Source organism: Mauremys mutica, chromosome 2 (assembly GCF_020497125.1).
Source record: "Mauremys mutica isolate MM-2020 ecotype Southern chromosome 2, ASM2049712v1, whole genome shotgun sequence".
Lineage (NCBI taxonomy): Eukaryota > Metazoa > Chordata > Testudines > Geoemydidae > Mauremys > Mauremys mutica.
The window spans coordinates 27770189-27797588 of NC_059073.1; the positions used below are offsets into that span (position 1 = coordinate 27770189).

General features: G+C 42.5%; 2 protein-coding genes across 5 annotated transcripts in view; one reads left to right on the top strand and one right to left on the bottom strand.

The window, feature by feature from the left end:
* The window catches only part of TNFRSF11B (TNF receptor superfamily member 11b), a 142594-nt gene extending 123719 nt beyond the window's left edge, over positions 1-18875 (top strand). For 2 of the 4 annotated variants that reach the window (XM_045003951.1, XM_045003950.1), the window contains exons 3-6: positions 3504-3873; positions 13152-13346; positions 14273-14497; positions 16617-18874. In XM_045003951.1, the coding sequence (XP_044859886.1) occupies positions 3504-3873; positions 13152-13346; positions 14273-14497; positions 16617-17005 (1179 nt within the window). In that variant the 3' untranslated portion in view covers positions 17006-18874. Of the gene's footprint in view, positions 1-3503; positions 3874-13151; positions 13347-14272; positions 14498-16616 lie in introns of all 4 variants that reach the window. The other 2 variants (XM_045003949.1, XM_045003952.1) reach the window with 1 other exon arrangement.
* Positions 1-27400, bottom strand: part of COLEC10 (collectin subfamily member 10) — a 164062-nt gene that overhangs the window by 95554 nt on the left and 41108 nt on the right. The window contains exon 2 of the mRNA XM_045003954.1: positions 17730-17867. The gene's annotated coding sequence lies outside the window, so the exon portion shown is untranslated. The remainder of the gene's footprint in view (positions 1-17729; positions 17868-27400) is intronic.

The window sequence follows — 27400 nt, forward strand, 5'->3', positions numbered from 1 at the left end:
AGCTCCAGCCAAGAAAAGGCACGCGTAGGAATGCAGAAGGGAAACTCCCTTCCACTCCAACGTGCTAGAACAATTTGTACAGTGGGCGTGCTGAGAACCATTGAACTAAACTGTAAACCCTGTATATAATGGAAACCACTTCAACTCCTAGTTCCAGTACCTATGTTTCCACCCCAGAAACACCTGTTCCAAATCCCTCAGAGTAAATACACACACACAATACAGTGGAATAGTACAATGAATATAGGGAAGGGAAATATTTATTTACTAAGGGAAGAACGGAGAAAAACAACAGGGGAAAAGATAGGGGGAACAGTAAAACAGGGTTTCATTTAACACGAGGACCCATCAGGCTGGTGGTACCACACTATAAAAGGATAGACACTGAGCACTGCATCTAGATTCAGAGGTTAGGAATCCTGGGCATAGTTCCAGTCCAGCAGTGGGTCTTCCTGGTCATCTTCCGCACCAGTAAACTTTCCCCAGCAAACCCCTCCAGTGCCCTCTTCTACTGCTCTGCATAAATCCACACAGTGCAACAACCTCCCCATTTAAATAGCTGTAACTTCCCTCCTTATTCCCAACACAAGGTCACAAGCCCTAGTACTCATGGCCCCATGCAGCGCTGGGTGACAGTGATACTGGGTCTGGCTCTAGTTTGGCCTTCTCAGGTGATTCCTTCTTGGCACAGTGTTCCTCCTGGTTCCTGTCCTGGGGCATCCCTGGTTGGCTGCTCTGTCCCTCCCAGGCTTCAGGCTGGTTCTTGGCTGCTTCTGTACATGAGGGCCTGCTTGATTTGGGTCTCTTGTCTGGAGTTCCAGAAACGCACACTCTCCTGTGGCTTTCCCTACCGTAACTCCCCTCCCTTTGGAACAATCAGGCCTTCCTCTGTCTCAGGTTTTAAAGGAGTTGTGCTCTCTAAACCCCAAGGGAAATACACAGGCTTTAGTCACGCACAGGTTATTGGGCTCAATGAAGGGGTAACTGGGTGAAATTCTATTCCCTGTGTTATATAGGAGGTCAGACGAGATGATCTCACAGTCCTTTCTGGTCTTAAAATTATGAATGAACCTATGAAAGCTATGCTGCCATGGGCGGCATGTAATGGAGGCTGGGAGAGGCTAAGCCTCCCCAAACCTCCACTAATGCTTCCTGCCACGGCCCCGAGGCCGGACTGTGGTGGGACTCAGTGCTCCTCTGGACAACCAGGACTCGGACAGGCAGGTGGTCCAAGGTGGCTTGGGCAGGCTGGCCAGCCGGGGCTCGGGGCAGCTTGGGTGTGCGGGCCGGGGTGGCTTGGGCAGGCTGGCTGGTGCTCCTCTGGCCCCAGCAGGTGAGAGTGGAGGGAAAGAGTGGGGGCACGGTCTTGGTGTAAGGGGAGGGGCATGGGGCTAGCCTCCCTGAATTGGGGGTTCATGTGCCATCCATGTGTGCTGCACTTCCATAAATTTCCTAATGGAGGACTGGGTAAATCAGGGGAGGCAGAGAAAGCCTTCTGACCCCTAACAAGGCAGCGGTGACCAAAAGTCGGTACAATCTGATACATAGGTTCTAGAACTAGGGTCACTGGGGGTGCTGCCACACCCCCAGGCTTGAAGTGGATTCCATTATATACAGGGTTGACAGTTTGGTTCAATGGCTCTCAGCACCCTCACTATAAAAATTAGTCCAGCACCCTTGATTGAATAGCTGTTTGGAAACCAACATGATAATCAGGTGATGGTCAAGTGTCCCATCTCCCAGTTTTGGTTTTGTGCCTGAGGGAGTTTTGCTTCTGTAGAGTGCAAATCTGGTTCCCTTGAATGAAGCCTCAATACGGAGGCTAATGCTGAATGGGCATAGAATGTGAGCTACCACTTATACCTAGAGATGGCTCTTCAAGGTCAGGGTAAGGGCACGTTGGTGGGATGGGGTGGAGAAGCTTGTGTTTCCATTGCCTGCGTTACATTTGTTCTTTGTGCCAACAGAGAACTATGGCGCTAGAGCTATCAATCCAGCACCACTGATGGACAACCAAATATACTTTAAATAAATAATGTTCTCCTGGTATAAAGCTTCATATTCAGTTCTCATTGTAATCCATTCTAGAAGATGAATCCCTCAGTAACACACACATGCTTGTTTTCCACAAATAGTCACAAACAGAGGTAATACATAGGAACTGATTCATATAACGTTTGTAAAACCAACAATATTTAGCAATGAACAGAATGCACAATATTTGGCTGGAGCAGCTTTCTGAGTCCCAGGGCTATGCCCATACCTACTGACATCACGTGTATCCCAGCACTTTATGCATGGAAGTAAACAAGTGCACTCATACATTTTGTTGATGCATTACTGGAGAAACTACACCCAAAAAAAAGTATTTAGATGACAAAATAATGGCATTCCTCAAATGACTGCAGGAAGTTGAACTGATTATTCATAAGGTAGCTAGCTCCCAGTATAGTGTTACTATTGTTATAGGTGCATGTGCCTTTTGGATAAGGCATAAAACTGAGATCCCATGACAGGAAGCATTAGCCTTAGTGTTCCGGGGCATTCCAGCTTGGGAGATTAAATTCTACTCTCCTAAAGCCTCCCTGCAATTTCAGTTAGCTGCAACATTCTTCACATCTGTCTAAAACTATTGTTTAGTGTTGCTGTTGGATATTAAATAGCAGTTACATTTTATCGCAGGAGTGACTGAATGTCAGTGCTAGGTTAAATGAAAGGCATTTTAAAAAAGCATGCTGCTACATTTATTTGATTGTTAAAAATAAATATAGGAAAGGAGTGTCCTTTGAATTTTGATCTACCTTTTTGGTAATAGTGCTAATAGCTTTTTTCTATCACAGCATAATTAAAATTGCTCAACAGTACAATAATATATTTAGCATTTCTGTTGCACTAGAAGTGTGCATGATGGTTCACAATACAGATGGCCTGATTCTCCTCTCACTTACATCAATGTAAATCAGGAGCCATTCTACTGAAATCAGTGGGCCAGATCCACAGTTGGAGCAAACAAGCACTGCTCCTTGGCCCACTGGAGTTACACTAGTGTAAGCGAGAAGACAATCCAAATCCACAGTCCTGTTACCCCAGCATTTACAGCCTAAGAGCCCTCTCCTGCAAAGAACGGCTGAAGTGATTTTCAGGGTAAGTCCATTTGTTAGTTAATGAATAGACCCAGGAAAATAGAGGGGTATCACGGTAAAATCATGCTATTTAATTGGTTAGGGTTAGTGTGGACTTCGTTAGTTCCAGAATATTTTAATAGTTGTAATACGGAATGCCTGGTTTTTCTTTCAAATATTAAATTTTCTATGATAATGTAGCAACTGGAGAGTGGGAAAGTTGATTCATATTTTTATATATTGCTGCAGTACGTCTTTTTTTAATGACTTTGAAGAGACAGACATGATTAGATACATAAGCACATAGAACTGTAGGGTTTTTTTTTGGCTGTGCAGTATTATAGAACTAAAGAGAACAATATTTTATTTTTCTTTTGCTAGTTCTTGGATATCTCTGTTAAGTGGACAACGCAAGAAACCGCTCTCCCAAAGTATCTCCATTATGACCCAGTAACATCTCGCCAACTCATGTGTGACCAGTGCCCACCGGGAACCTATGTAAAACAGCACTGTACAGCTACAAAAAAGACTGAATGTGCACCATGTCCAGATCAGTACTATGCAGAGGACTGGAACAACAACGATGAATGCCAGTACTGCAACATAGTGTGCAAAGAGCTGCAGTATGTGAAGCAAGAATGCAACAGTACACAGAACCGCATCTGTGAATGTACTGAAGGGAGATACCTTGAGCTAGAATTTTGTTTAAGGCACACAGAATGTCCTCCTGGATTTGGTGTAGTACAACCAGGTACGTATCTGCTTTCAATATGCAACAGAACTAATTAGAGCTGTACAAAGCATTAAAGACTTCTGGCACTTAAAGATTAGGAAACAAGCTTGTCCAGATGAAATTACAGACTAATAAATGGCAAAGCTAATGCAACCTGTTACCATTGTGACATTGCTTTGGACTATAGCCAAAGGAACATTTCTCAGTGGAATACTCTGCTCCTACTGAATGTGTAATTTAATGGCAGTACAAATGTAGCAAATTGCACTCTAATGAGAAACATGATGGATAGCCTCTTTTAAAGGAACATTATCTGGGATACAGTATTTCTGTTCTGTCATTTTGAAATCTGCTGTTTCAAGCCACTGTGTATCTTGACAAACACCAGAAGCATTAACTGATACAGCACCAAGAGCACAATTATAACAATATTAATGTAGCTCTAGAGTCAGAGCAAAATGTGGTAATAATTAATTACCGGTGTCCTAAATGGGAACTGCAAGAGAAACCATTATTATTATCATCCAAAGACCAGCCAACTACTTCTTTGTCAAACAAGCTGGTAACATGCTGTATGTCTGGGAGGGATAAAGGCTGTAGCAATGTTGTTTCCATGGAGCATTTTCTTCATTTTAGACAACATAAATTGTTAAGACTAAGTTCCTGTCTTGAAACAAAATATTTTGTCATCCTGCAAATGACATGGCCCAATCTAGTGCCAACATTGAATGTGGCCTAAAAGAAATGGAAGCTGGCATTCTGCCTAATCATAGTTACGCCATATCCTTCATGCTACTGCATAGATCTAGATGGCATTTTAATTGTTTCATGGGCTCTGATTGTGCAACAGGATCTACATGCACAGACTTCTATGCCTGTGTTGAATCCCACTGAATTTTGGATGTAGAGATCCATGCAGGCAAAAATCTATGGATTTCTGGGCATAAGGATCCATGCAGGTTTGGGGCCATAGTTAGTATCGCTGTTAACTTGGAAACTCTAGTAGCAGAAAAACAAAGGATAATGAACGGGAATTTCAAAAGTAGTTAGCATTGGCCTACCTCTATTCCTATTGAAGCCAGTGACAGTTATATTATTGACCTTAGTGGGAGCAGAGTTAGGCCACCAGTGAGTATGTTTGAAAGAAGTGAGCTGAGGGCCCAAGAGGATCCAAAGTTTGAACATTCAGCTCCTTATGGATTTGGTATAAAAATCAATCTTCCTAGCACTGAGTAATTACTTTGGAGTCTGTATCATTGTGTGTTCCACCTGAACAAAGATGTGCATGTACGCTGTATGGTTGTGGATGATGTAAATACACAGCAGGGTTTTAGATGTGACCAGCAACATATGTGTATTTGTACTTTTTATGCAACAGAAGAGGGGGGGTTAAGGAGTTATTGTTGATGCATGGTGGTGCTGTCCACATCTGGTCTGATTGATGTGGCTGTGCTGTGCATACTAGATTAAACAACTCAGTTTAGCAATCCATCAGTCAGGTAATTTGTCCTTTATTAAAACAAATAAACTGTTTCTGCCAGTAGCAGTAGCAGATTCACATGGCTATGATGTAGCCATGGTTGCCTGTAGAACTGACTTCTTTCTTCAGTGGTCCCTTGCAAGTCTTCTTCCTGTGAGTCAGTATGGGAGGATTTAGACTTCCTAAATCTCTCAAAATTGCATCTTCCAATCTCAGTTGTAGTCAGTCCGGTGCTCTGCTTCCTTTGACCTCAGACCTACAAAGCTTCTGTAAAAGTGTATCTTCTGCACATTGGACATAATTACATCATTGCTGTCATCTTGTTCTCAACTGGTGCAAGACTGCAACTAGCCAGGACTGTCTAAGTATCTCTTTGTTTGTGACAAAATCAAACCAATGGCTGTTAAGAAAGTGCCATCATTTTTTATACTGAAAACTGTTTAGTTTCCTCTCCATAGTTGTTTTTAACCACCATGTTTTTGCTCCATATAATTGTCATCACTACTGCATTGAACACTCATCTCTTAGTTGTCACACAGACATCCTGCTGCCCAAACAGAGGTCTTTGAAGATGCTTAAATGCCATTGATGAAAGAATGAACCGATGTGTAACTTCTTCGGCTATTGAACCTCCTGCTGTCAAGCAACTACCCAAATAGACAAAACTATTCACCCATTCAGTCTATTGCCATCTACATACAACATCAGCAGGTCATTTGTTTCCATTTTATAGGAGTTATACCTAGCTTTGGTTTATCACCATTGACCTTAAATCCCATAGATTCTGTAGTTTGTCGCAGCTCTTCCAGCATTAGCTGTAGTTGGTCAGTAGTCTCTCCAAATAAGGCAATATCATCCACATACTCAAGATCCTCTAAAGATGAATCTTTAAGTTTCACACCTTCTACTTTGGCCCCAAGCAGCTTTGTCATCATATTGTCTATTAGAACATTAAATAATATAGACAAGAGACCGCATCCCTGGAGTACTCCTGATTCTTCTGAAAACCAGTCTCTAATATAATCTTTCACCCTCATATGACTAAATGTATAGTGGTACAGGTCCTCCACTAGGCCCACTAAGTCCTCAGGCACTCCATAGCGGTATAGCAGTATCCACAATACTGATTGATACACTGGGTCAAAAGCAGTTACAAAGTCTATAAATGACATGTTAACTTCCTTTGGTCACTCTAGTCGTTTTCAATAACATTTCGCAGACCGTATATTGCATGGACTGTAGGTTGACCTGTAAAGAAACCATACTCGTTGTTTTTTGGTTGAGATAGTATTTCAGTCAGTTCAGTAGTATGATCATACACACCTGCCCTGGGACAGACAACAACAGTATTCCCCTATCATTTGAGCAAGCTGATTGTTCTCTTCTTTTGAAAAAAAAAAAAGTGATGCAGCTGTTTTTCCAATCTTCTGGAATGTGATCAGTTTTCCAAACTTTAAAGACAAATCTGAAGCCAATGAACTAAATCCAGGTCTCCACTCATTAGCATCTGATGAAGTATTGTCTGAAGCTTTTAGAGCTACACTATTCGTTGGTACGCAGATTGCAAAAGCATTGCTAGATAAGAAGTTTGGTGTAGTGGCTTTTACAGCTAGGTTAGAAGCAAGACTCAAGGGGACTGAAACAAAGTACACAAGGATGTCCATTTGGAAGACCCACAAAAGAAGTCTAGGTTGTGTGGGAAACCTACTTACTGTATCCATCAAAGGATAATAAAATAATGGCTAACAAAACTGAAGTCATCAATCCAAGACCAAGCCAAATGTGTTAGGCTTCGAGAAGAAGACAAATGATCTAATCACATAATCTTTTGGAGAGATGGGTTCCCAAACTACAGCAGACTGCATCAACTAAAAAGCAAGTAGGCCTCAAACAAGAAAGAGAGACTCTGGCAACACAATTACTTTTATAATCTTCAGGTTTTTAAGACAAGGCAATCGCTGGAAAACTCAAAGACAGTGAACCAGTTCTCAGTTACGTCTATGCAACATCACTGAAGACAATGTGTTTGCACTGGTGTAACTGAGGGTGGAGTGTGGCCTTAGTCTATCAAAAATATGCCTCATAATCACATATGGAAACAATGTGGTCCAGTGGCTGGGACTCAGGCTGGAGAATCGGAATCTGACTACTGCTCCCAGTTGCCACTGCCTCAGTGTAATCTTGGGCAAATCACTTAATCTCTCTGCTCCTCAGTTTCCATATCTGTTACTGCAGATAAAGGACAATTAACCATCTTTGTAAAGTGCTTTGAGATCCATTGAAGTATAGCACTATAAAATTAAGTATATTAAGTATACTTTTCTTCCTTGATCTTAGTCCTGGCACCCAGGCTATGAGGCATGCATTGGTGACACTATACATCTTTCAGTGGCAAGGGAATCAAAGCAGAGATCATCCTCCTGGCCAAATATTAGGTATACTACACCATCAAAGCATATTTATTCTGGGAAGTGATCCTACTGTCAGACTATTAGACGCTGTTAATTTAGCAGCCATCCAAGAGAGCTCATTGCACATGATTTGTTCCTCTTGGATACAAAAGGGCCTCACCCTTCTCTGGGACTGTTCCTATATTTGGACTATAGCATATATAGCCTCTTTCTCCTACAAAATTGATTCTGGCAACTGGAAATGTCTTATTTTAAAGTATTTTGTAAACTGATCAGATTGTTTCTCACACTGGTGCTCTTTGGTCTGTTTAGTTCTTGTAATTTACTAAGGTTTGGTATTTTGTAGTTTTAATAACATATGCCTCTTACTTTTGAAACTCATTTTAACTAGAATGTGAGTTCCTTCGAAGGACTGATAAGGAACTAGAATTGGGCCAAAATTAGAACCAGGGCCACCCAGAGGATTCAGGGGGCCTGGAGCAAAGCGGGGGAGCTGTGGCGCTTGTACTGACCCAGCAGCAGTCTAGGTCTTCGGCAGCATTTCAGCGGTAGGGGGCCCTTCAGTCACTCCGCATCTTCGGCAGCACTGAAGGCCCCCCCCCACCGAAATGCTGCCTAAGACCTGGACCGCCACCAGGTCAGGGCTCGCGGGCCCCTGTGGGGCCCAGGGCCTGGGGCAAATTGTCCCACTTGCCCCCCGCATATGGGCGGCCCTGATTAGAACCTCAAAGCAAAGTACCTTCAAATTGCAAAGAAGAACAGGAATTTAGTCTGTTGACCTAAATCAGCCAATATAACTTTGATTCTAGGTCAGATCAAAACTACATGGGGCTTGTTTTCTGATTTGGGTATGGATGCAACTGAAATAACACAGTAACATCTATTCTCAGGACATTTCACCCCAAAATGACATAAATAACATGAGATCACCTGATTGTACAATGTTTCTGCCATTTTGGACCATTTTGCAAGAACAATCTTTGAGATCTGATCCTGTCAAATCCAAACCAAGCTTTCGCCACTCTCTGCACTATGGTGCCCAATAATGTGGCAGACTTCCTAAGAGAAATCCACTTGGGAGTTAATGCAGATCAAAGCAGTGTTAGCTCTCACTTTGCACCTGCTATTCCCCTCAAGCGGGCACCAGGGGACAGTCAATGGCAGCACAAATTCTAAGTGAGGGAGGGAGGCTGGAGGAGCAGTGCAAAGGTGCCATACTGCTTTAACCATGTAGAACCTAGGACTCTGCTGGGTTTCCAGATCACCCACCCTATTCCTTTCCCATTCAGAGGAAGATGCAGAAGAAACTCTGCATGGAGTTTCCATGTACTTTGTCACCCCCTGCAGGTATTTCTGGGAATGAGGACAATCTATCTCCATCTCCCAAAATATGGAGATGCTAATCTTTTTGGAAGGAACAACCTGAAAAAGCAGCATATCTGTGGTAGGGGAAAGTCCACCAGAAATTCTCTTAGCAATGGTAGTTGATGCCTGACCATCTGAAATGTGCAGATCTCTGTCAGTTGGACTTTCATATTGTTTCTGGCAGCTGTCATTGCATAATATTAGCAGATTAAAAAGGCAAACCTGTATGTAGCCTTCTGTGGTCCATTATTCGGTGACTATCTTTTAGAGGGTTGTCTATTGCAAAATTAATTTATTTTAAGTAATTGTACAGAATCACTTTTGAAGTTCAGATATGAACAAGGAGAGCTCTTTCTCTCCTGCACCGTTTTTACTCATTATCTAGTGAAAGCAGAAGTTCTGCTTTTGAGTATATATAAATAAACTCTTTATTTCTTGGCTACTTGAAAACTCAGAGATTCATATCTTTTGTTTCTAAGGGAGTCTTAGAAATGTAAAATTGTAGTAAAGGTGGATTTGCTTATTTTATCGCAAACCTCTGTGCATTTAGCTTTTAACAGCAAGTACTCCTAAAATACACTAGATGGAGGCATTTTCAAATGCAAATATAGTCCTCAATTCTAGCAAAGAATTGAATCATAGACTATAGACTAATAAACTTAAAGGTCAGAAGGGACCATGTCTTTAAGTGCATCCTTATTCGATGAAGAATTTACTCATGTGCTTGACTTTGGGCACATACTTAAGTCCCATTGGTTTCAAGGAGACTTAAGCATGTGCTTAAAGTTAAGAGCATGCTTAAATGCTTTGTCAAATAGGAATGTACTGCTGAATTGGGGATATATTGTATGAGCTTTGATTTGAGCCGGGATTTTCCTTTGATAGACTCTTTGTAGTAGCTGCCTGGCTTAAGTTTCATGCATTAATTTTCTCCCTTTCAGTCAATGCGGTGCAGTAACGTTCCATGTTGTCTCAGTTCTTTAACTGTGGGACAATAAATATATTCTTTATAATAGCAGTTAGGGCAAATACTGTCTATATACTTTTCCTGATCATACATGTTTATTAGATTTTAGGCAAGTATAGAATAATATAATCAATCCAAGAAAGAGGGATCAATATGTAATCTTGAATTTATCATGTTACTGAACAACAACTTACTTTTAAAAGCTTTGGAAACTCATTTAGTTTATGCAATGGCATAATTTGTTAAAACTTTGGAATTTCATATTTGAGAGATTAAAAATATGTATTGAGAAACTTCCACAAATGTGCATATATAAAGAAAGGGAGGAAAGTCACCATGGATGAATGGTTTTAATTTAAAGGCCAATATATAGACCAGGGTAGGCAACCTATGGCACACGTGACAAAGGTGGCACGCAAGTTGATTTTCAGTGGCACTCACACTGCGGGTCCTGGCCACCAGTCCGGGGGGCTCTGCATTTTAATTTAATTTTAAATGAAGCTTCTTAAACATTTTAAAAACCTTATTTACCGCACTATAAGGTGCACCTAAGAGCCTTAAATTTTCTCAAAAATTGGCCGTGCGTCTTATAATCCGGTGCGCCTTATGTGTGCACTGAGTTCCAAAATCTGTAAAAATGTTGTTGTGCGACTTTGGTAAGCGCTTTGCTTGATTGACTGTCGGACCATCTTTCGCTGACACAGGGACGTAATACGCAAACTACGTACGCTGGCAGCGATAAACCAATCAGAGAACATTACGTAATACGTACAGTACGTACGTTTACCTTCTCCACTCCTCCGGTAGGTATACTACCGGTATGCTGCAAAACAACATTTGTTTGTCTAAGGACCCCCGAAAATGGCACCAGTGAAGAGACATGCTTACGAGGCACAATTCAAACTACAGGCTATCAGTTACGCGGTTGTAAATGGGAATAGAGCAGCTGCGAAAGAATTCAACATCAATGAATCTATGGTTCGGAAGTGGAGGAAGCAAGAAAATGAACTGCGCCAAGTTAAGAAGACGAAACAGAGTTTCCGCGGGAACAAATCGAGGTGGCCACAGTTAGAAGACCAACTTGAACAATGGATTATTGAACAAAGAACAGCCGGGAGAAGCATCTCTACAGTCACCATTCGACTGAAGGCAACAACGATAGCACAAGACATGAAGATCGAACACTTTCAAGGAGGTCCGTCTTGGTGCTTTTGTTTTATGAAAAGGCATCATCTCTCCATCCGCGCAAGAACTACTGTGGCGCAGCAACTGCCGGCGGATTACAAAGAAAAGCTGGCCATCTTCCGCACCTACTGCAGTAACAAGATTACCGACAAAAAGATCCAGCCCAACCACATCACCAACATGGACGAGGTCCCCCTCGCTTTTGACATCCCCGTGAACCATACTGTGGAGAAAAAGGGGACCAGCACGGTATCGATACGCACCACGGGGCATGAGAAGTCGGCTTTCACTGTTGTTCTTGGTTGCCATGGTAATGGACAGAAACTACCACCTATGGTCATTTTTAAGAGGAAGACGCTGCCAAAAGAAAAGTTTCCAGCTGGAATCATCGTTAAGGCCAATCAAAAGGGCTGGATGGATGAGGAGAAAATGAGAGAGTGGCTGAGAGTAGACTGATGTAGACTGTATGTAAAGAGACCGGATGGTTTTTTCCACGCATCACCATCCCTGTTGATCTGCGACTCCATGCGTTCCCATCTTACCGCTACTGTGAAAAACCAAGTGAAGCAAATGAATTCGGAGCTTGCCATCATTCCGGGAGGATTAACAAAAGAACTCCAACCGCTGGACATTGGTGTAAACAGGGCATTCAAAGTGAAGTTGCGAACGGCGTGGGAGCGATGGATGACAGACGGCGAACACACCTTTACTAAGACTGGGAGGCAGCGCCGGGCGAGTTACGCCACCATATGTGAATGGATTGTGGATGCCTGGGCTAAGGTATCTGCTTTAACTGTTGTCCGAGCTTTCGCGAAAGCCGGCATCATTGCTGAACAGCCACCTGGCAATGAGACTGACTCCGACAATGATGAGAGAGAACCCGGCATGTTTGATGGCGAAATTGCCCAGCTGTTCAATTCAGACACAGAAGATGAGGACTTTGATGGATTTGTGGGAGAAGATTGATTAAAAAATAATGTGAGTGTATTGTTAAATAGTAGAATAAAGTTCAACTAAACTCACTGTTTTGCTTCCGTTACCTTTTTACTACACTATGAACACTGTTACCTTTTTTTGTAGACCGTATGTTTTAGCATGCGCCTTATAATACGGTGCGCCTTATGTATGGGTTAAGTACAGAAATAGATCCCGTAATTGAGACTGCGCCTTATAATCCGGTGCGCCTTATGGTGCAGAAAATACGGTACTTTACATACAACAATAGTTTAGTTATATTATAGACTTATAGAAAGAGACCTTCTAAAAACATTAAAATGTATTACTGGCATGCGAAACCTTAACTTAGAGGGAATAAATGAAGACTCGGCACATGACTTCTGAAAGGTTGCCGACCCCTGATGTAGACTGTATTTAAATTATATTACAGAACACGCACAAAAAGAAGAACCTGCTTGCAACAGATTTAAAGAAATGGGCTGAATTCTACTCAGTTACAACCAGAGTAATTTATTTTAGGGATTATCTGCACAGATGTAACAGAGCAGAATTTGGACCAATGTTTTGTGCCCGTTAATTGATTCTCAGAAAAAATCAATATGGAAGAAAACTGAAAGTCAGACAGACACCTTTTGTAAACATTTGAATAGAGTCAAGTTATCTGAAGCTAATTTACAAGTGTATGCAAAGATGAGAAGCCCATGTTTTTAAAAACATTATTTAACATACTTCTATAGCATAAGCATCTGAATTTGAGAGAAAAGTTTTCAAAATTATACAAATATCTTCCAAGCGAGTGTTCATGTAGGAGCGAGACAGCATGAAAATCCGAAGTCATGGTTTATTTTTTGATATTTTCTTTCCTGGTGCACAAAAACTCACACACAATATGTATCTTTTGTAAAAGGTAGTGGGTTTTGTTTTTCTAAAGGCACCCCTGAGAGTGACACCATTTGCCAGAGATGTCCAGAAGGATTTTTCTCAAATGAAACTTCATCCAAAGCAGCCTGCGAAAAACACACAAACTGCAGTGCACTGGGTCATAAAATAGCACTGAATGGCAATGCGGTTCGTGACAACGTGTGTCATGAAAACACGGATGCATCAGCTCAAAAATGTGGAATAGGTATGTATAATGCCAAAGTGTAGTGTAAGTATCCCAACAAGCACTATTAAAATGGGATTAGCAATGGCTATGGTAAAAATTAAACCTGTTAGGTGCTCAAATACTACGGTGATGGGCAAACTGTAAAATTCTAGTGACTGTCAATTAGATGATATAGAAGGGGTAAGAAGCCTATAGTGCTATGAAATAAAGACCAGTACCTTCATTTAAACATGTTTTTAAAATAGTTTTTCTTACAATTCTGGACCCTCTATGTTTTGTCAGGGCCAAACAATTTCAGAAGAATTCAGACACTTGCTTGGATCAACTTGGTTTATTTTACCAAATCAATTCCCTATCATTGCAGGGGCCTCATGCATTGGTGTACCTTGGTCCCTTCTGTTCTGTGCTTGTGGCATACAATAGTGTAGTCTCTCCTGAAAGCTGTCATTCTAGTCTATCCAGGTTATTGGTGTCAGTGCAGGAGTAACTCGGTGGGGATTAGTGTCCTGTTATGTGCAGGAAGTCAGCCTAGATCAGTGTTTCCCAAACTTGGGACACCGCTTGTTTAGGGAAAGCCCCTGGTGGGCCGGGCCGGTTTGTTTACCTGCCGCGTCTGCAGATTCGGCTGATCGTGGCTCCCAGTGACCGCGGATTGCTGCTTCAGGCCAATGGGAGCTGCTGGAAGCGGCGGCCACTACATCCCTCGGCCCGTGCCGCTTCCAGCAGCTCCCATTGGCCTGGAACAACAAACTGCGGCCAGTGGGAGCCGCAATCGGACGGACCTGCGGATGCGGCAGGTAAACAAACTGGCCCAGCCCACCAGGGGCTTTCCCTAAACAAGCGGCGTCCCAAGTTTGGGAAACACTGGCTAGATGATCTGCTGGCCCCTCCTAGCCTCGACTTCCACAACTTAACTTATCTTTTTCTCTCTTATTTGTTTTTAGATGTAACCCTATGCGAGGAAGCACTTTTCAGGTTTGCTGTTCCTGAAAAACTCACTCCTAACTGGCTGAATGTACTAACGGATGGTTTGCCTGGGACAAAGATTAATGCAGAAAATATAGAAAGGATTAAACAAAAACATAGTTCTCAAGAACAGATGTTCCAACTGTTGAAATTATGGAAGCAGCAAAACAAAGAACAGGATATGGTCAAGAAGATAATTCAAGGTAATTCAGGCCACGTCTACACTACCTGCTGGATCGGCAGGTAGTAATCGATCTATCGGGGATGGATTTATCGTGTCTCATCTAGACGCGATAAATCAATCCCCGAATCGACACCCATACTCCACCTTGGCAGAAGGAGTAAGCAGAGTCAATGGGGGAGCAGCGGCGGTCGACATGCCGCCGTGAGGACGGCCAGGTAAGTCGAACTAAGATACTTCGACTTCAGCTATGCAAATAGCGTAGCTGAAGTTGTGTATCTTAGATCGATCCCCCCACAGTGTAGACCAGCCCTCAGACAGCATAGCAAACACAGTTAGAAGTAACTTTTCAAATAGCACTTTTGTAATCTCCTGGGGCCAAATTCTGCCCTGGTCTGTGAGCACACTGCTCACACTGACACCAATGGGAGCTGTGTAGGTGTGACTGTGTGCAGAACGTAACTCTTTATGTTCAACAGAAAGGATCAAATTCTGCACAGACTTGCAGTCTATGTGACCCCATTGAGTAATATGTACGGAGTGTAAATCAATGCCCCTTTGGGACCATAAGAGTAGGAAATATTGTGATACTCAGGGTCCATACTGCCCTCATTTACATGAGAGCAAGAACTATAGAAGTCAGTGGGAGCTGGGTGTGTACAGTTCAGGGGAAACTTGGGCTCACAGTATATGATATAAGTAGGGCCCTACCAAATTCATGGCTGTGAAAAATGCGTCATGGACCGTGAAATCTGGTCTCCACTGTGAAATCTGGTCTTTTGTGTGCTTTTACCCTATATTCTACAGATTTCACAGGAGAGACCAGCATTTCTCAAACTGGGTCCCGACCCAAAAATGGGTTGCAGGCAAGTTGCAAGGTTATTGTAGGGGAGTCGTGATATTGCCACCCTTACTTCTGCACTGCCTTCAGAGCTGGGTGGCTAGAGAGTGCTGGCTACTGGCCCAGGGTCCAGCTCTGAAGGCAGCAGCACAGAAGTAAGGGTGGCACTACCATACCATGCCACCCTTACTTCTGCACTGCTGCTGGCAGTGGTGCTGCCTTCCAAGCTGGGCTTCCGGCCAGCAGCCGCCGCTCTCCAGCCACCCAGCTCTGAAGGCAGCACTGCTGCCAGCAGAGTGCAGCAGAAGTAAGAGTAGCAATACCACAATCCCCCTACAATAACCTTTCAACCACCACCACCAGGACCCCTACAGTTACAACACTGAGAAATTTCAGATTTAAATATCTGAAATCATGACATTTATGATTTTTAAAATCCTCTGACTGTGAAATTGACCAAAATGCAGCGTGAATCTGATAGAGCCCTAGGTATAAGCAAGGCACTATAGGTGCTGGCTTGAGAGACCTAAACCCTTTAGATAGTCACAAAGAGGAATAGTGTGGGCACTGGCAAGTCAAAATCTCATACATACCCCTGCAAACATGCTTTTCTCTTCTTGGAAAGAGGATCCCTACTCATTCCTTCACCTCTCTGCTGAAACTGCCACCATCGGTGTCAAAGGTGAGATTATGATGGCAGTTTTTGTGATGTTAACACTTGTTGCTGGAGTTTTCACTGAAAAACCACCAAACCCTTTTCACATGAGCCACCATCAGGAACCATCAGATTTGAATGACTTTTGTTCTATAAGGAATGGATTTGAAATGGTGTCCTAGAGAAACCGTTTTTAATCTATGTCTGTTTATGTCATTGTAACGTGTCTGTGCTGGAGCTGGTGCTATGTTGGAACTGAAGCACCAGAGACAGTTATAGCTAAAATGTCTAGGCATTTCCTGTATATCAGGAGTAAAATTGTTGTGTAGCGCAATGTAAGACACAGAGCCCTGCCTCATGCACTGTATATCTGACAAAATGCACATTACAAAATTGTACAAATAAATGTATGATAGCAAGTATGTGCATAACTTGGGACTACTTATATGAAAAAAAAGTTATACACGTGCTTAAGTGCTTTGTAAGACAGGGTTAAAACAGCAATGATAAAAGGGTTATTTGGAAATAAAACTAGGAAACATTTAGTGGGTACATGTCCTTTTCTGACTTTAGAGTTTGTTTTAAGCCATTATAAAATAGTAATGAATCATATTAATGTCCCTCCTTGCTTTTTGTTTTGTGTAGATATTGATCTCTGTGAAAACAGCATTTTAAAATATATTGGCCAGGCTAATCTAACCTTTGAACATCTCAACATTCTGATGGCGAGTTTACCGGGAAAGAAAGTAAGAAAAGAAGATATTCAGCACACCATGAAGCTGTGCAAACCTACGGAACAAATTCTAAAGCTTCTTAACCTATGGAGAATAAAAAACGCTGATCAAGACACAATTAAGGCCCTAACGCATGGGCTGAAGCATTTGAAAGCATACCACTTTCCCAAAAAACCTATCCAAAGTCTGAAGAAGGTGGTCAAGTTGCTTCACAGTTTTAAAATGTACCAATTATACCAAAAACTCTTTTTTGAAATGATAGGGAACCAAGTCCAATCAGTAAAAAAACGATGCGTCTAATTCAAGATATTTTTCCATGCAATCTCCACTATTTCCCCCTAATTACTGTTAGCAGTAATTAACGTAGAACATTGTTCCCCTACATTGTACGTGACTATTTATAGGAATGTATGACTGGAATGGCTCTAAGCTCTCAGAGCTTAGAGCTTTTTTTTATTATAAAGTCATTTCTGTAAAAGCTATAATCATTTGATGACATTTAGGTCCTGATCTTCAGCCTTTGGCATCCAAAATTGAAAAGTACCACTGAAGTCATTGTGTGAGCAAAGAATGTTAGACCAGGCCTAATACAGTATTTACTATTTATATTCATTGATATAAAGGGTTTTGTTGTACATATTTATTAACTTAAATGGAAATTATATGAGACTTAAATTTAGAAAGAGAAATGAAATACAAACTATATTTTCAAGATAGACTAAAATGATCAAGTATATTTTTAAGCAGAAATTATGTAGCATTTCCTAAGAGATCCTACTTTCTTTACTTTGTGGATATTTTTTAAATTGTTACATAGTTTTATGTGTATAAGTTGTGGTATCTTTTGGTAGGTGTTGTTTAATTTATCCAAAGTTTTTAACTCAAATAGTATGAGAAATATACCATAAATGACCTGAATATTTAAATATTCTGTGAGAAAGTGAATGTACTATATTTAAAAACTGGATGTTCAGATACGATTCTAGGATCTTATTTTATAAAACAATTAATTTTTTCAGCTTACCTTTTGTCTGTTTATGTGTTTTTTCTCATCTGAAATGGACAAACCCAACACAGATGTTTTCCTGTAGATTTTGCTCCCTGTTTTGAAGATATGGGGCCTGTTTCCCCAATGCCCCGTGTCTTGTGTAGTCACTGATACCTGAACAACACAAATGCAAAGGGATTAGATAACACCAGTATTCTCACCTGGTAGCATTGTGCACTCACTACATAAGGGTCAATGATTATACAAGGTACGAGGCAGTGGAGCATCAGGCTCATGGTGAGGCTTAAACAGATCTGACACAACGCAAGCAGGTACAACCCCATTGAAGCCTGATTTCAGTTTGGACCATAGTAATCCTTGCAGAGTTCACAACCTTTGAACATACCACAGATTAAGAATTCAAGAAGGGAGGATGCACTGGCCTCAAAGAATTGGAATGCCCCATTCCACAATGTCAATGCAAAGGGAAGCGTGAAGATATGGCACCACAACTATGCAGCTTCACAGGCCTAACCCTTGTGAGTAGGGAGTGTGCAAAGGCCCTGGTGCTATTAAAAGCCCATGTGCTATAACAGTGGCAGCCAGTCGGTTTGGGCTATTTTAGGTCAAAGGCCTGGAGAGGGTTGCTTGCCTGATTGCCCCTTTAAACCATCTATACAAAGAGACAAGGTGGGTGAGGTAATATCGCTTCTTGGACCAACTTCTGTTGGCTAGCGAGCCACACAGAGCTCTTCTTCAGGTCTCTAATATCCTGGGACCAACACAGCTACAACTACACTGTGTATACAAAGCCTGTTCACTCAGGGTGTGGTGAGCCAGGGGAAGGAAAGGGACAGCAGCATTTAGTCCCAAATGAGAATTATTATTACACTAGAGGTGATGAAAACTTTATATACATTAAGCAAAGAACAGGAAAGAGGCTACTGCAATATACAATAGATTTGGAAATATGCATCAGAAGAAATTTATTTCTAGAGAACTCAGAATTGAGGCGTGTTTAAAAATGTTTGTTGTTGACGTTCAAGTATTCACGAATAAATTCTCCTTGATATTCTGAATGAGATGGATTAAAATCTAATTTAGTGTAGTTCTGCTTTGAAAATATGGGTTATGGGCATCATTTTTATCAAAAAAGATTCCTCTTAAACATTAAAAACATGTACGTGATTTACAATGAATATTATAACAGAAGTTGTTTGAACTAAATTATAATAAAAGTACTTAAAATACCATCACAAAAGAGAGTCAGATGATTTGAAAAAGAGACCTCATATCATTTCAAGACACTTTTCTAAGTGTAAAAGCTTGTTTGGATATTAAAGGCATTAAAATCAGTGTAGTAGTCATGCCATTACAGCATTATAAAGTGAAATCCAACACATTCTCCATAAATATTGGTCTTAAAGAAACCTGATCCAGATCAATTTAATCCATGAAACAATTCAGCAATTGCTACTTCGGTTACAGTGCCAAGTTGCCATACAATTAAAAACATCTTCAAAGTCAATCTAAAAGTACTAATAGACAAGCAGAACACTCAGTTGTTTCTTAAACAGGTATTTTATTTTAACAACATTCATCTTCAAAATGCGTACTGTTGGACAGAAGTGAAATATTAGCAGAGTGAAATATTAATGATTATTATAATTTAAATAGCACTGGAAATGTACACAATGCTTCGCACAACATAGAGTATGACCTTGGGGAGATTTTCAGAGGCACAAAGAACAGTTAGGCACTTAACTCTCATTAAAAGTCAATGGGAACTAGGCATCTAACTGCCATTTGTGCCTTTAAAAAATCTCCTCCTTGCCTAAATACAAAGTTGCAGCTGTTTAACTAAAGATGCATTATTTACGCAATGTAGTTAAAACAGGTGCATACTCATGTGAGGGCATTCTTAAAGCAGTTTAAACCCGGTTTATATCAATTTAACTTAATTCTCTAAGGAATCTACTTAATATTATGAGTGGACAATGCCTAGGACATGCTGTTGCCTTCCCCAGAGAGTGTACTGCCCAAAGTAGACAAGACATAGAAAGACAAGACCCAGCATAATAAGGGAGGCATAAGGCAAGAACATAAATGGAAAGGATGCTCAGGAATACTGTGTTTTCAAGGAAGGTTTTGAAGGAGGAAAGAGAAGGTGTGCACTAGCGATAGTGGGAGAGCCTCCTACATATAGGGTGCAATATGAATGAAGTGCAAACTGACAGTGAGGAAGTTGGAAGGAGTAGCAAGGTCAGAGGACAGGGAGAGAGAAGAAAAGCAGAAGGAAATGCCAGCAGACCTATAAGCAGGGGTGCCGTTACACACCATACCACTCTAGCCTTCAAGGCAAACACAAGGTAAACAACCCTGAGCTCCATCTGTGCCAATCCCAGGGCCTTCCAGTTATGCTCAGTTACACCTGTGCAGCCCCACTCTAGCTGAGGGGATAATTTGCCCTGCAAAATCTCTCTTAGTGGGGATGGTGCATGAAGTTGAAAGAATACAGTTTGCTTTTCATTTTTTATTCCTGATTTTACCTCACTCCTTTTCTTCCCATTCTCTGCTTCTCTTCTGCTTGCTGCGCCCTCATTTCTCAGTTCTCTCATTCGCCCCACTCTCTGTCATAAGAAGGCCCATATTGGGTAACAACAAAGGTCCATCTAGCCTAGTATCCTGTCTTCCAACAGTGGCTGGTGTCAGATGCTTCAGCGAGAATGAACAGAACAGAGTAATGTACTGAGTGATGCATCCCCTGTATTCCAGTCCCAGCTTCTGCAAGTCAGTGGTTCAGGGAAACGCAAAGCATAGGGTTGTGTCCCTGACCATCTTGGCTAATAGCCATTGATGGGACTATCCTCCATGAGTGGGATGAGGGGACAGTTAGACAGAGCACTATGAGACATCACAAGGGGCAGCACTGGGGAATGGGGATGTGGGAGGCAGCCGAGAAACCACACAGGAACAGGAGATGGGGGACAGGGCAGGGGCAATGACTGAGGTACAGTGGTGGGAACTGAGGACCCACAACACTAGGAATGAGGGAGGGGCAATGGAGAAAATAGCAAGGGGACAGCACTGAAGACAGAGAGAGACATATAAAAGCATAATTAGGCAGCCCAGAAAATAACTTGAAGAGCAACTAGCAAAAGATACAAAAACTAACAGCAAAAATTTTTTAAGTACACCAGAAGCAGGAAGCCTGTCAAAAAATCAGTGGGGCCACTGGACAATCAAGGTGCTAAAGGAGCACTCAAGGAAGATAAGGCTGTTGCACAGAAGGTAAATAAATTCTTTGCATTGCATTGCATGACTGAAGATGTGAGGGAGATTCCCACACCTTAGCCATTCTTTTTAGGTGACAAATCTGAGGAACTGTCTCAGACTGCAGTGTCAACAGAGGAGGTTTTGGAACATATTGATAAATTAAACAGCAATAAGTCACCAGGACCAGATGGTATTCACCCAAGAGTTCTGAAGGAACTCAAATATGAAATTGCAGAACTACTAACTGTGGTATGTAACCAATCACTTAAATCAGGCTCTGTTCCAGATGACTGGAGGATAGCCATTGTAATGCCAAATTTAAAAAAGACTCCAGAGGCATCCTGGCAATTACAGTCCAGAGAGACAAAGCAGACAAGGTAATATCTATTGACTGGACCAATTTCTGTTGGTGAGAGAGACAAGCTTTTGAGCCACATAGATCTCTTCATGTGAAAGGTACTCCTGTCCCAGCCTCACAGCAAATGCAAGATGGAACAAATTGTTTAGCATAAGCAGTTAGCAAATATTGTAAGGGACCATTCAGGGTAGAGTGGCCCATTAACACCTCTTCAGTCATAGGACAAAAGTAGGAATCTACCAGTGCTCTGATCCAGTATGACCATTTTTTTTTCTTCTGTTCTTAGTTTTGCCCTCCATTTTGGGGACAAGTCACAGTGCATTTACACCTTGGTTCTGTTTCCCCTCTGCCCCTTTCCATTTTGAGTGATGTTCCCTCCCTGCTTAAAGTTACTCCTGACATGGCTCATCCCCATCCCCATCCCCATCCTCCGCAGTGCTATAAGGTGCAGTTTCTTGCCTCTTGCCACAGAATCTGTTGGAAGCTGCACTAGGTAGCACCACCTAGTAGATGAAAAGGGTCAGAGACCCAAGGTCCACAGACACAGTTAGAGGAAGTGACCAGCACTGGAGCTGTCTAGAACAGGTCATAGAGATGGACACGCCTACTTATGGCCATGCCCCGCGAGTTGGGAATTCCTGCTATACAGACTTCTAAGAGCATGGTCAGGTTCTGTGGTTCTTCTCTGAGTGGAGGAATGCCCAATGAGGTAGAGCTGTATTGAGGTTTTACCAGCCTGCGCTTGGGATAGGCACATTACTCAGTGGTGAAGTCAGGAGTGAGCTATGCTGGTCATCCCAGAAAACTTCCAGCCAAACCTTTCTACCACACCACACCACACCCTCTTGAACTCTATATATGCCACGTGTTACAGGAAAGCGGTTTCAGGACTGTTATAGAGCTATTTAAACAGTTTTTAATGGGATTGTTTTTTCATATCCCTCAGCTTGTAAAGGCAGGTGCCTTAGACTCAGAACCTCAAAGGTATTTAGGCTCCTCATGTCCATTTAAATCAATGGACATGAGGAGCCTAAATATATTTGAGAATCTGGGCCTTAGTTACTGCCTGTCCCACCAATATTCTCTAGATCTAAAAAAAAGGTCGTGAGTTTAAGGACCAATATCTTGGCTCTTCAAAGAACTGACATTTTTAGATATAGAAAACCAGTCACTGGTGCAGACCTGAATTTTGGCCCTCTGGAACGGGGTAAATTTTGGTGAGTGGAAGGAAAATTCTGTATCTGGGGGAGAAGTTAGAAACAAGATGTTGGCACAGGGACTGACTTTGTTTAGTGTTTGTACAGTGTTAGCATAATGGGTCCTGGCCCATGACTGTTTCTTAGCTGCTACAGAAATACAAATAATAAATGCAGGTTGATTTAAAAATAATGTCGGCTATCTGAGAGTTGCTCAGCGATTTGGATAGCTGGAGCAGTCAGATCCAGTGAGGTGATCAACAGTGCATGATACATGTACTTATTTCTTGTCTTTGAAATTTATCGTAGGGGGCTATCACCTACACATACTCACTATCTAGGTATATCTAGATATCTATAAATAAGCTACGATTCTGTCACAAAGGTCATGGGTTCTGTGACCTCCGGGACTTCTTCTGGGGCAGGGCTGGAGCAGCTATCAGCCCCAGACTGCTGAAGCAGCAGCTGCTGGAACAGCTGACCAGCGGCCAGCCACGGGGCCACCGGAACAGCTGACCCACAGCCAGCTCCAGGGCTGCTGAAACAGCTGACCGGTGGCCAGTCGTGAAGCTGCCAGAGCAGCAGTCCCAGCCCACCAGAGCAGCAGCTGGGGTTGGGTCAGCCCCTGCCACAGGAGGAGCCGTGGGGCTGGAGCAGCTGCAAGCCCCAGCAGAGCTCTGTCTGCCCGCCCCCCCCCCCCTTTCAGGGTATTTTTAGTAAAGGTCGGGGACAGGTCATGGCCTTCCGTGAATTTTTGTTTATTGCCCATGACCTGTCCGTGACTTCTACTAAAAATAACTGTGACAAAATCTTAGCCTTACCTATAAGCAGATATAGATATAAATATAGCTATAAACTAACACAGAGAGGTGGGGAAAGTAGATTCTTTTTTTGGAAGCTTGATTGCCTCACTTTAAAATACCTAAATGGATTTTTTCCAATCTTCTAAAAATAGCCAACTTTGACCTCAGGCCAAAGATGAGAAATTTCCATGCCAAAATACAGTTTTGGAGAAATAACTGTAAGGAAAGGTTTTGAATTTGTCCTTCCATACCTTAATTCAACACTAACAACTCTACTGCTAAATAAATATGGATACAAAATATATGGGACCAATACTTCAGTCCTTACTTATGTGAGTTGCCCAAGTGGATTAAATGAGGCTACTCATATGGGTAGGGGCTACAGGATTATGTTTCATGATTGATAAGAGTGCAATAACACTATTTATTTTACAAGTCTAGTCTGGTCACAGAGCTCTCAAGTTGAAAAATAAAGCAGAACTTGAGTGAGGCCTGTTTGGTCACCCCAAATACATAAAAATAGTTTATTCCACTTTCGTCATCATTATGCCTGGTATTTATGGCAAGTTTGCGTGGGATTTCTCTTGTTTATTTTTTCATGTTTAAAAAAAGTTCTTTCATACTAGCAGGTTGTTTTTTTAATCATCATGACCTTCGGTACCCAGGAGGTTATTTAAACGCAACCACATGATGAGAGAGTGTGGCTTTGGCAATATTATATACATGAAGAGGACAGGGTGTGGGTCAAAAACTGTGGAATATGGCATGTTCTAGAGAATATTTTCCCTTTCCTCCTTAATCAAGGAAAAAAGACTTCACTCAATGTGAAAATAAACAAACATTTACCAGCAATGAAATCATATTTCATTCTGGATGCCTAGAATTCTGCCCGGAAATGCAAAGCTGCAAAAGTGTGCTCTATTTTAATTAATGGTGACAATGATTTACTATTTGTATAGTGCTGTTCGTGTGCATGATTCTGTCCAGAAACCACAAGAGCTAAATTAGACTTAATACAGAAAGGGTTGAAATTACAACGTAGGCTATGTCATCACTGCATTGACTTAACTCCTCTAGAGCAGTGGTTCTCAAACTGTGGGTTGGGACCTCAAAGTGGGTCGTGAGTTCATTTTAAGGCTGGTGTTAGACTCGTTAGGGTCCAGGGCAGAAAGCCAAAGCCCAAGTCCTGACACATGGGGCTGAAGCCAAAGCCCAAGCCCTGTCGTGCGGGGCTGAAGCCGAAGCCCCGGGTGGCAGGGCTCGGGCTTTGTCCCCAGGTGGCCCGGCTAGAGTTCAGGCTTGGGCTTTCTGCCCTAGGCCCCAGCAAGTCTAATGCCAGTCCCCTGCCAAAGCCAGAGCTTCACCACATGGGGCTGAAGCTGAAGCCCAAGCAACTTAGCTTTGTGGGGCTCCCTATGGCATGGGGTTGTGTAGTCATTTTTGTTGTCAGAAAGGGTTGCAGTGCAATGAAATTTGAAAACCACTGCTCTAGAGATAGCATGGCTCAAGTGAGAGCATTCACACTGCAAAATAACACTCAAGCTGACAGAGTGATTGGAATATTGTACAAAGTAGTCGTGTTTGCAGCTGACAAGGAGTGCCAACTCTAGCCAGTACCACTTGATGCTCCTCTCCTCTGCAGGGAAAGAGCAGCAAAAGCTGTCAAAGATGGTCGGGAAACAGCAGAGAAGAGGGCGCAGATGTTGGGGTCGGGGGTGCACAAATTAGCTTGACTATTTTTACACTGAGGATGCTCTAAACTATGCCAGCTGGCTGTGGTCAGCGGGGACCATTTGCCAGTTGAGACTGTGTGAAGCCCAGAAGTGCTCTGCCCCATGACCCTCTACACATAAATAACAGCCAGCTTTGCCAGCTGGGGAATCCACTAGAACAAGGGAAGCCTCAGATGCCAAAATCTGGTATTTTCTGGCTTCTTTGCTCCACCACAAAGGGGCCTGAATGCAGAAGAGAATCTGGCCCTTTGTTTATAATTTGCATTTAATTTTAAATAAGGCATACATTTTTAACAGTGAGGGCAATTGACCATTGGGAAAATTTACCAATGGTGGTGGTGGCTTCTCCATCACAGGCAATTTTTAACTCAACCATGGCTATTTTTCTAAAAGAGATGCTCTAGTTCAAATAGGACTTGTTTCAGGGAAGTTCTATGGCCTTATGATATTATAAAGGAGGTCAGGCTCCAGGATAACAGAGCTCAACCTCCCCGCATTCAAGACCCAAAAGGAATGAATTTAATTATCAACTTTATAAATCTTATGATGAAGAAACATAAATAATAATAACAACGTAATGTTTACAACACAACATGGTTATTTTATAATCCACATACATTCTCTTCATAGCTATACATAAACATAAATAAAAAAACAGGTCAGTCCCCACAGAAACACATTGAGAAGAAACTCAGAGTTCCCAAAAGCTTAGGTTGAATTCACCTGAGTCTCAGTTAAAGTCTTTGATCACCCAAATCTATACACTCGGCAGAGTCAAAAAGCAACATCTTCTCTCCACTTGCTTGTCGGAATCTTCAGTTGGGATTCAGGCAGACTCTCCTCTGCTGAAATCACTGCTGGCCAGTCAGCTGACAGGTTAACCAACCACTCAGTTAAGTATATAGATTAAAAAAAACTCTGTTACAAGAAAAATACAAAACTGAGAATAACAAAATATAGGACTCTTCCTCATGATCACATTTAAAGAAATGTTGGTGGATCATATTAGTTGAGACACTTTAACTAAAATAGTTTGGTGAAAACCAAATAACATTCAAAGTACACAATTAAAATAAAAGAAATTATTTTTCCCTCCCAATTTTCTCTTTCTATAATTCACTCTGCCAGGGTTCCCTGTGGGAGGCTTAACAATATAACTAACCTGCTGCAAAATGCTTCAGAGTTAAGGAAAACTCCTGGTTTCTGCTCCTGTGGCTCAACTTCTCCCAGCCCACACAGGGCACATGGCCTTTTGTAAAGTAACTGCCCTGACTACGTGCCCTCATGGCATGGGCGGTGGGCATCATATTAGGGTGACCAGACAGCAACTCTGAAAAATCGGGATGGGGGTGGGAGATAATAGGAGCCTATATAAAGAAAAAGACCCCAAAATTGGGACTGTTTCCATAAAACCGGGACATCTGGTCACCCTACATAGACTGAGGGAAGCCAGTTGTGGCCCCACCCATGCTCTGCCCCAGCAAACCCCACTTCCTCCCCCCTCCCCCCGCTTCCCACTTGCCCCGCGCGGCTCCAGACCCTGTGAGGTGGCCCTGGCTCAGGCTGCACCGCCCGCCCTCCTGTGCTCCGGGGTTGGGGAGGCTGCGGCCATGCCACCCGTCCTCCCAGTGCTCCAGGGCTGGAGGAGAAGCTGTACCTGTGCCACCCGCCCTCCCATCGCTCTGGGGCTGGGGAGGGCTTGGGGGCACTCCGGGGCTGGGCGCTAGCTTGGAGCGGGAGCCGGCGACTGCAGTGGGGCTCTGGGCTCTGGGGAGGGTGGGGGCGGAAGAGGTGCAGCTGGGGGAGTCTGAGTCCAGCTACAGGGAACCTACTGAGCATACCCAAAACTACCACATCGAATTCCAGAAACTTCTGGATGTGCAGTGCTAATTGTGCAGCTGCCTAGCACCAACCACCCAGACACATTCACTTCTATCCCTGCCCAATAGAGCTCCTAAAGAGCTATCTCCCTATTAGGCACGTGGGTTACAGTTGGATACTGGAATTTTAACATGGCTACATAATCCCAGAAGCACTGTTGGGTTTAGAGTTTTTAAAAAAGCACCATTTCTGCATATCTTTATCGGGAACGTATCACACATTTAGAATTCCTCAAGGTACCTTCAGAAAGCTTTCATAACAAATTATTGATTCCCTGTCATAATGCATTAAACTTGCAACTCACAATCCAACAGCATAATCTGCAGGGAGTTTGTATCACAGACTAAACAAAGGGGGTGGGGGAGGGAGATGAGAGGGAAGTCTGACTAAGACTGATGCTTAAATGTAGAAGTTCTGCCTGAGGAAGTACTGAAAAGCCTTTGTTTACAGCAATTAACAA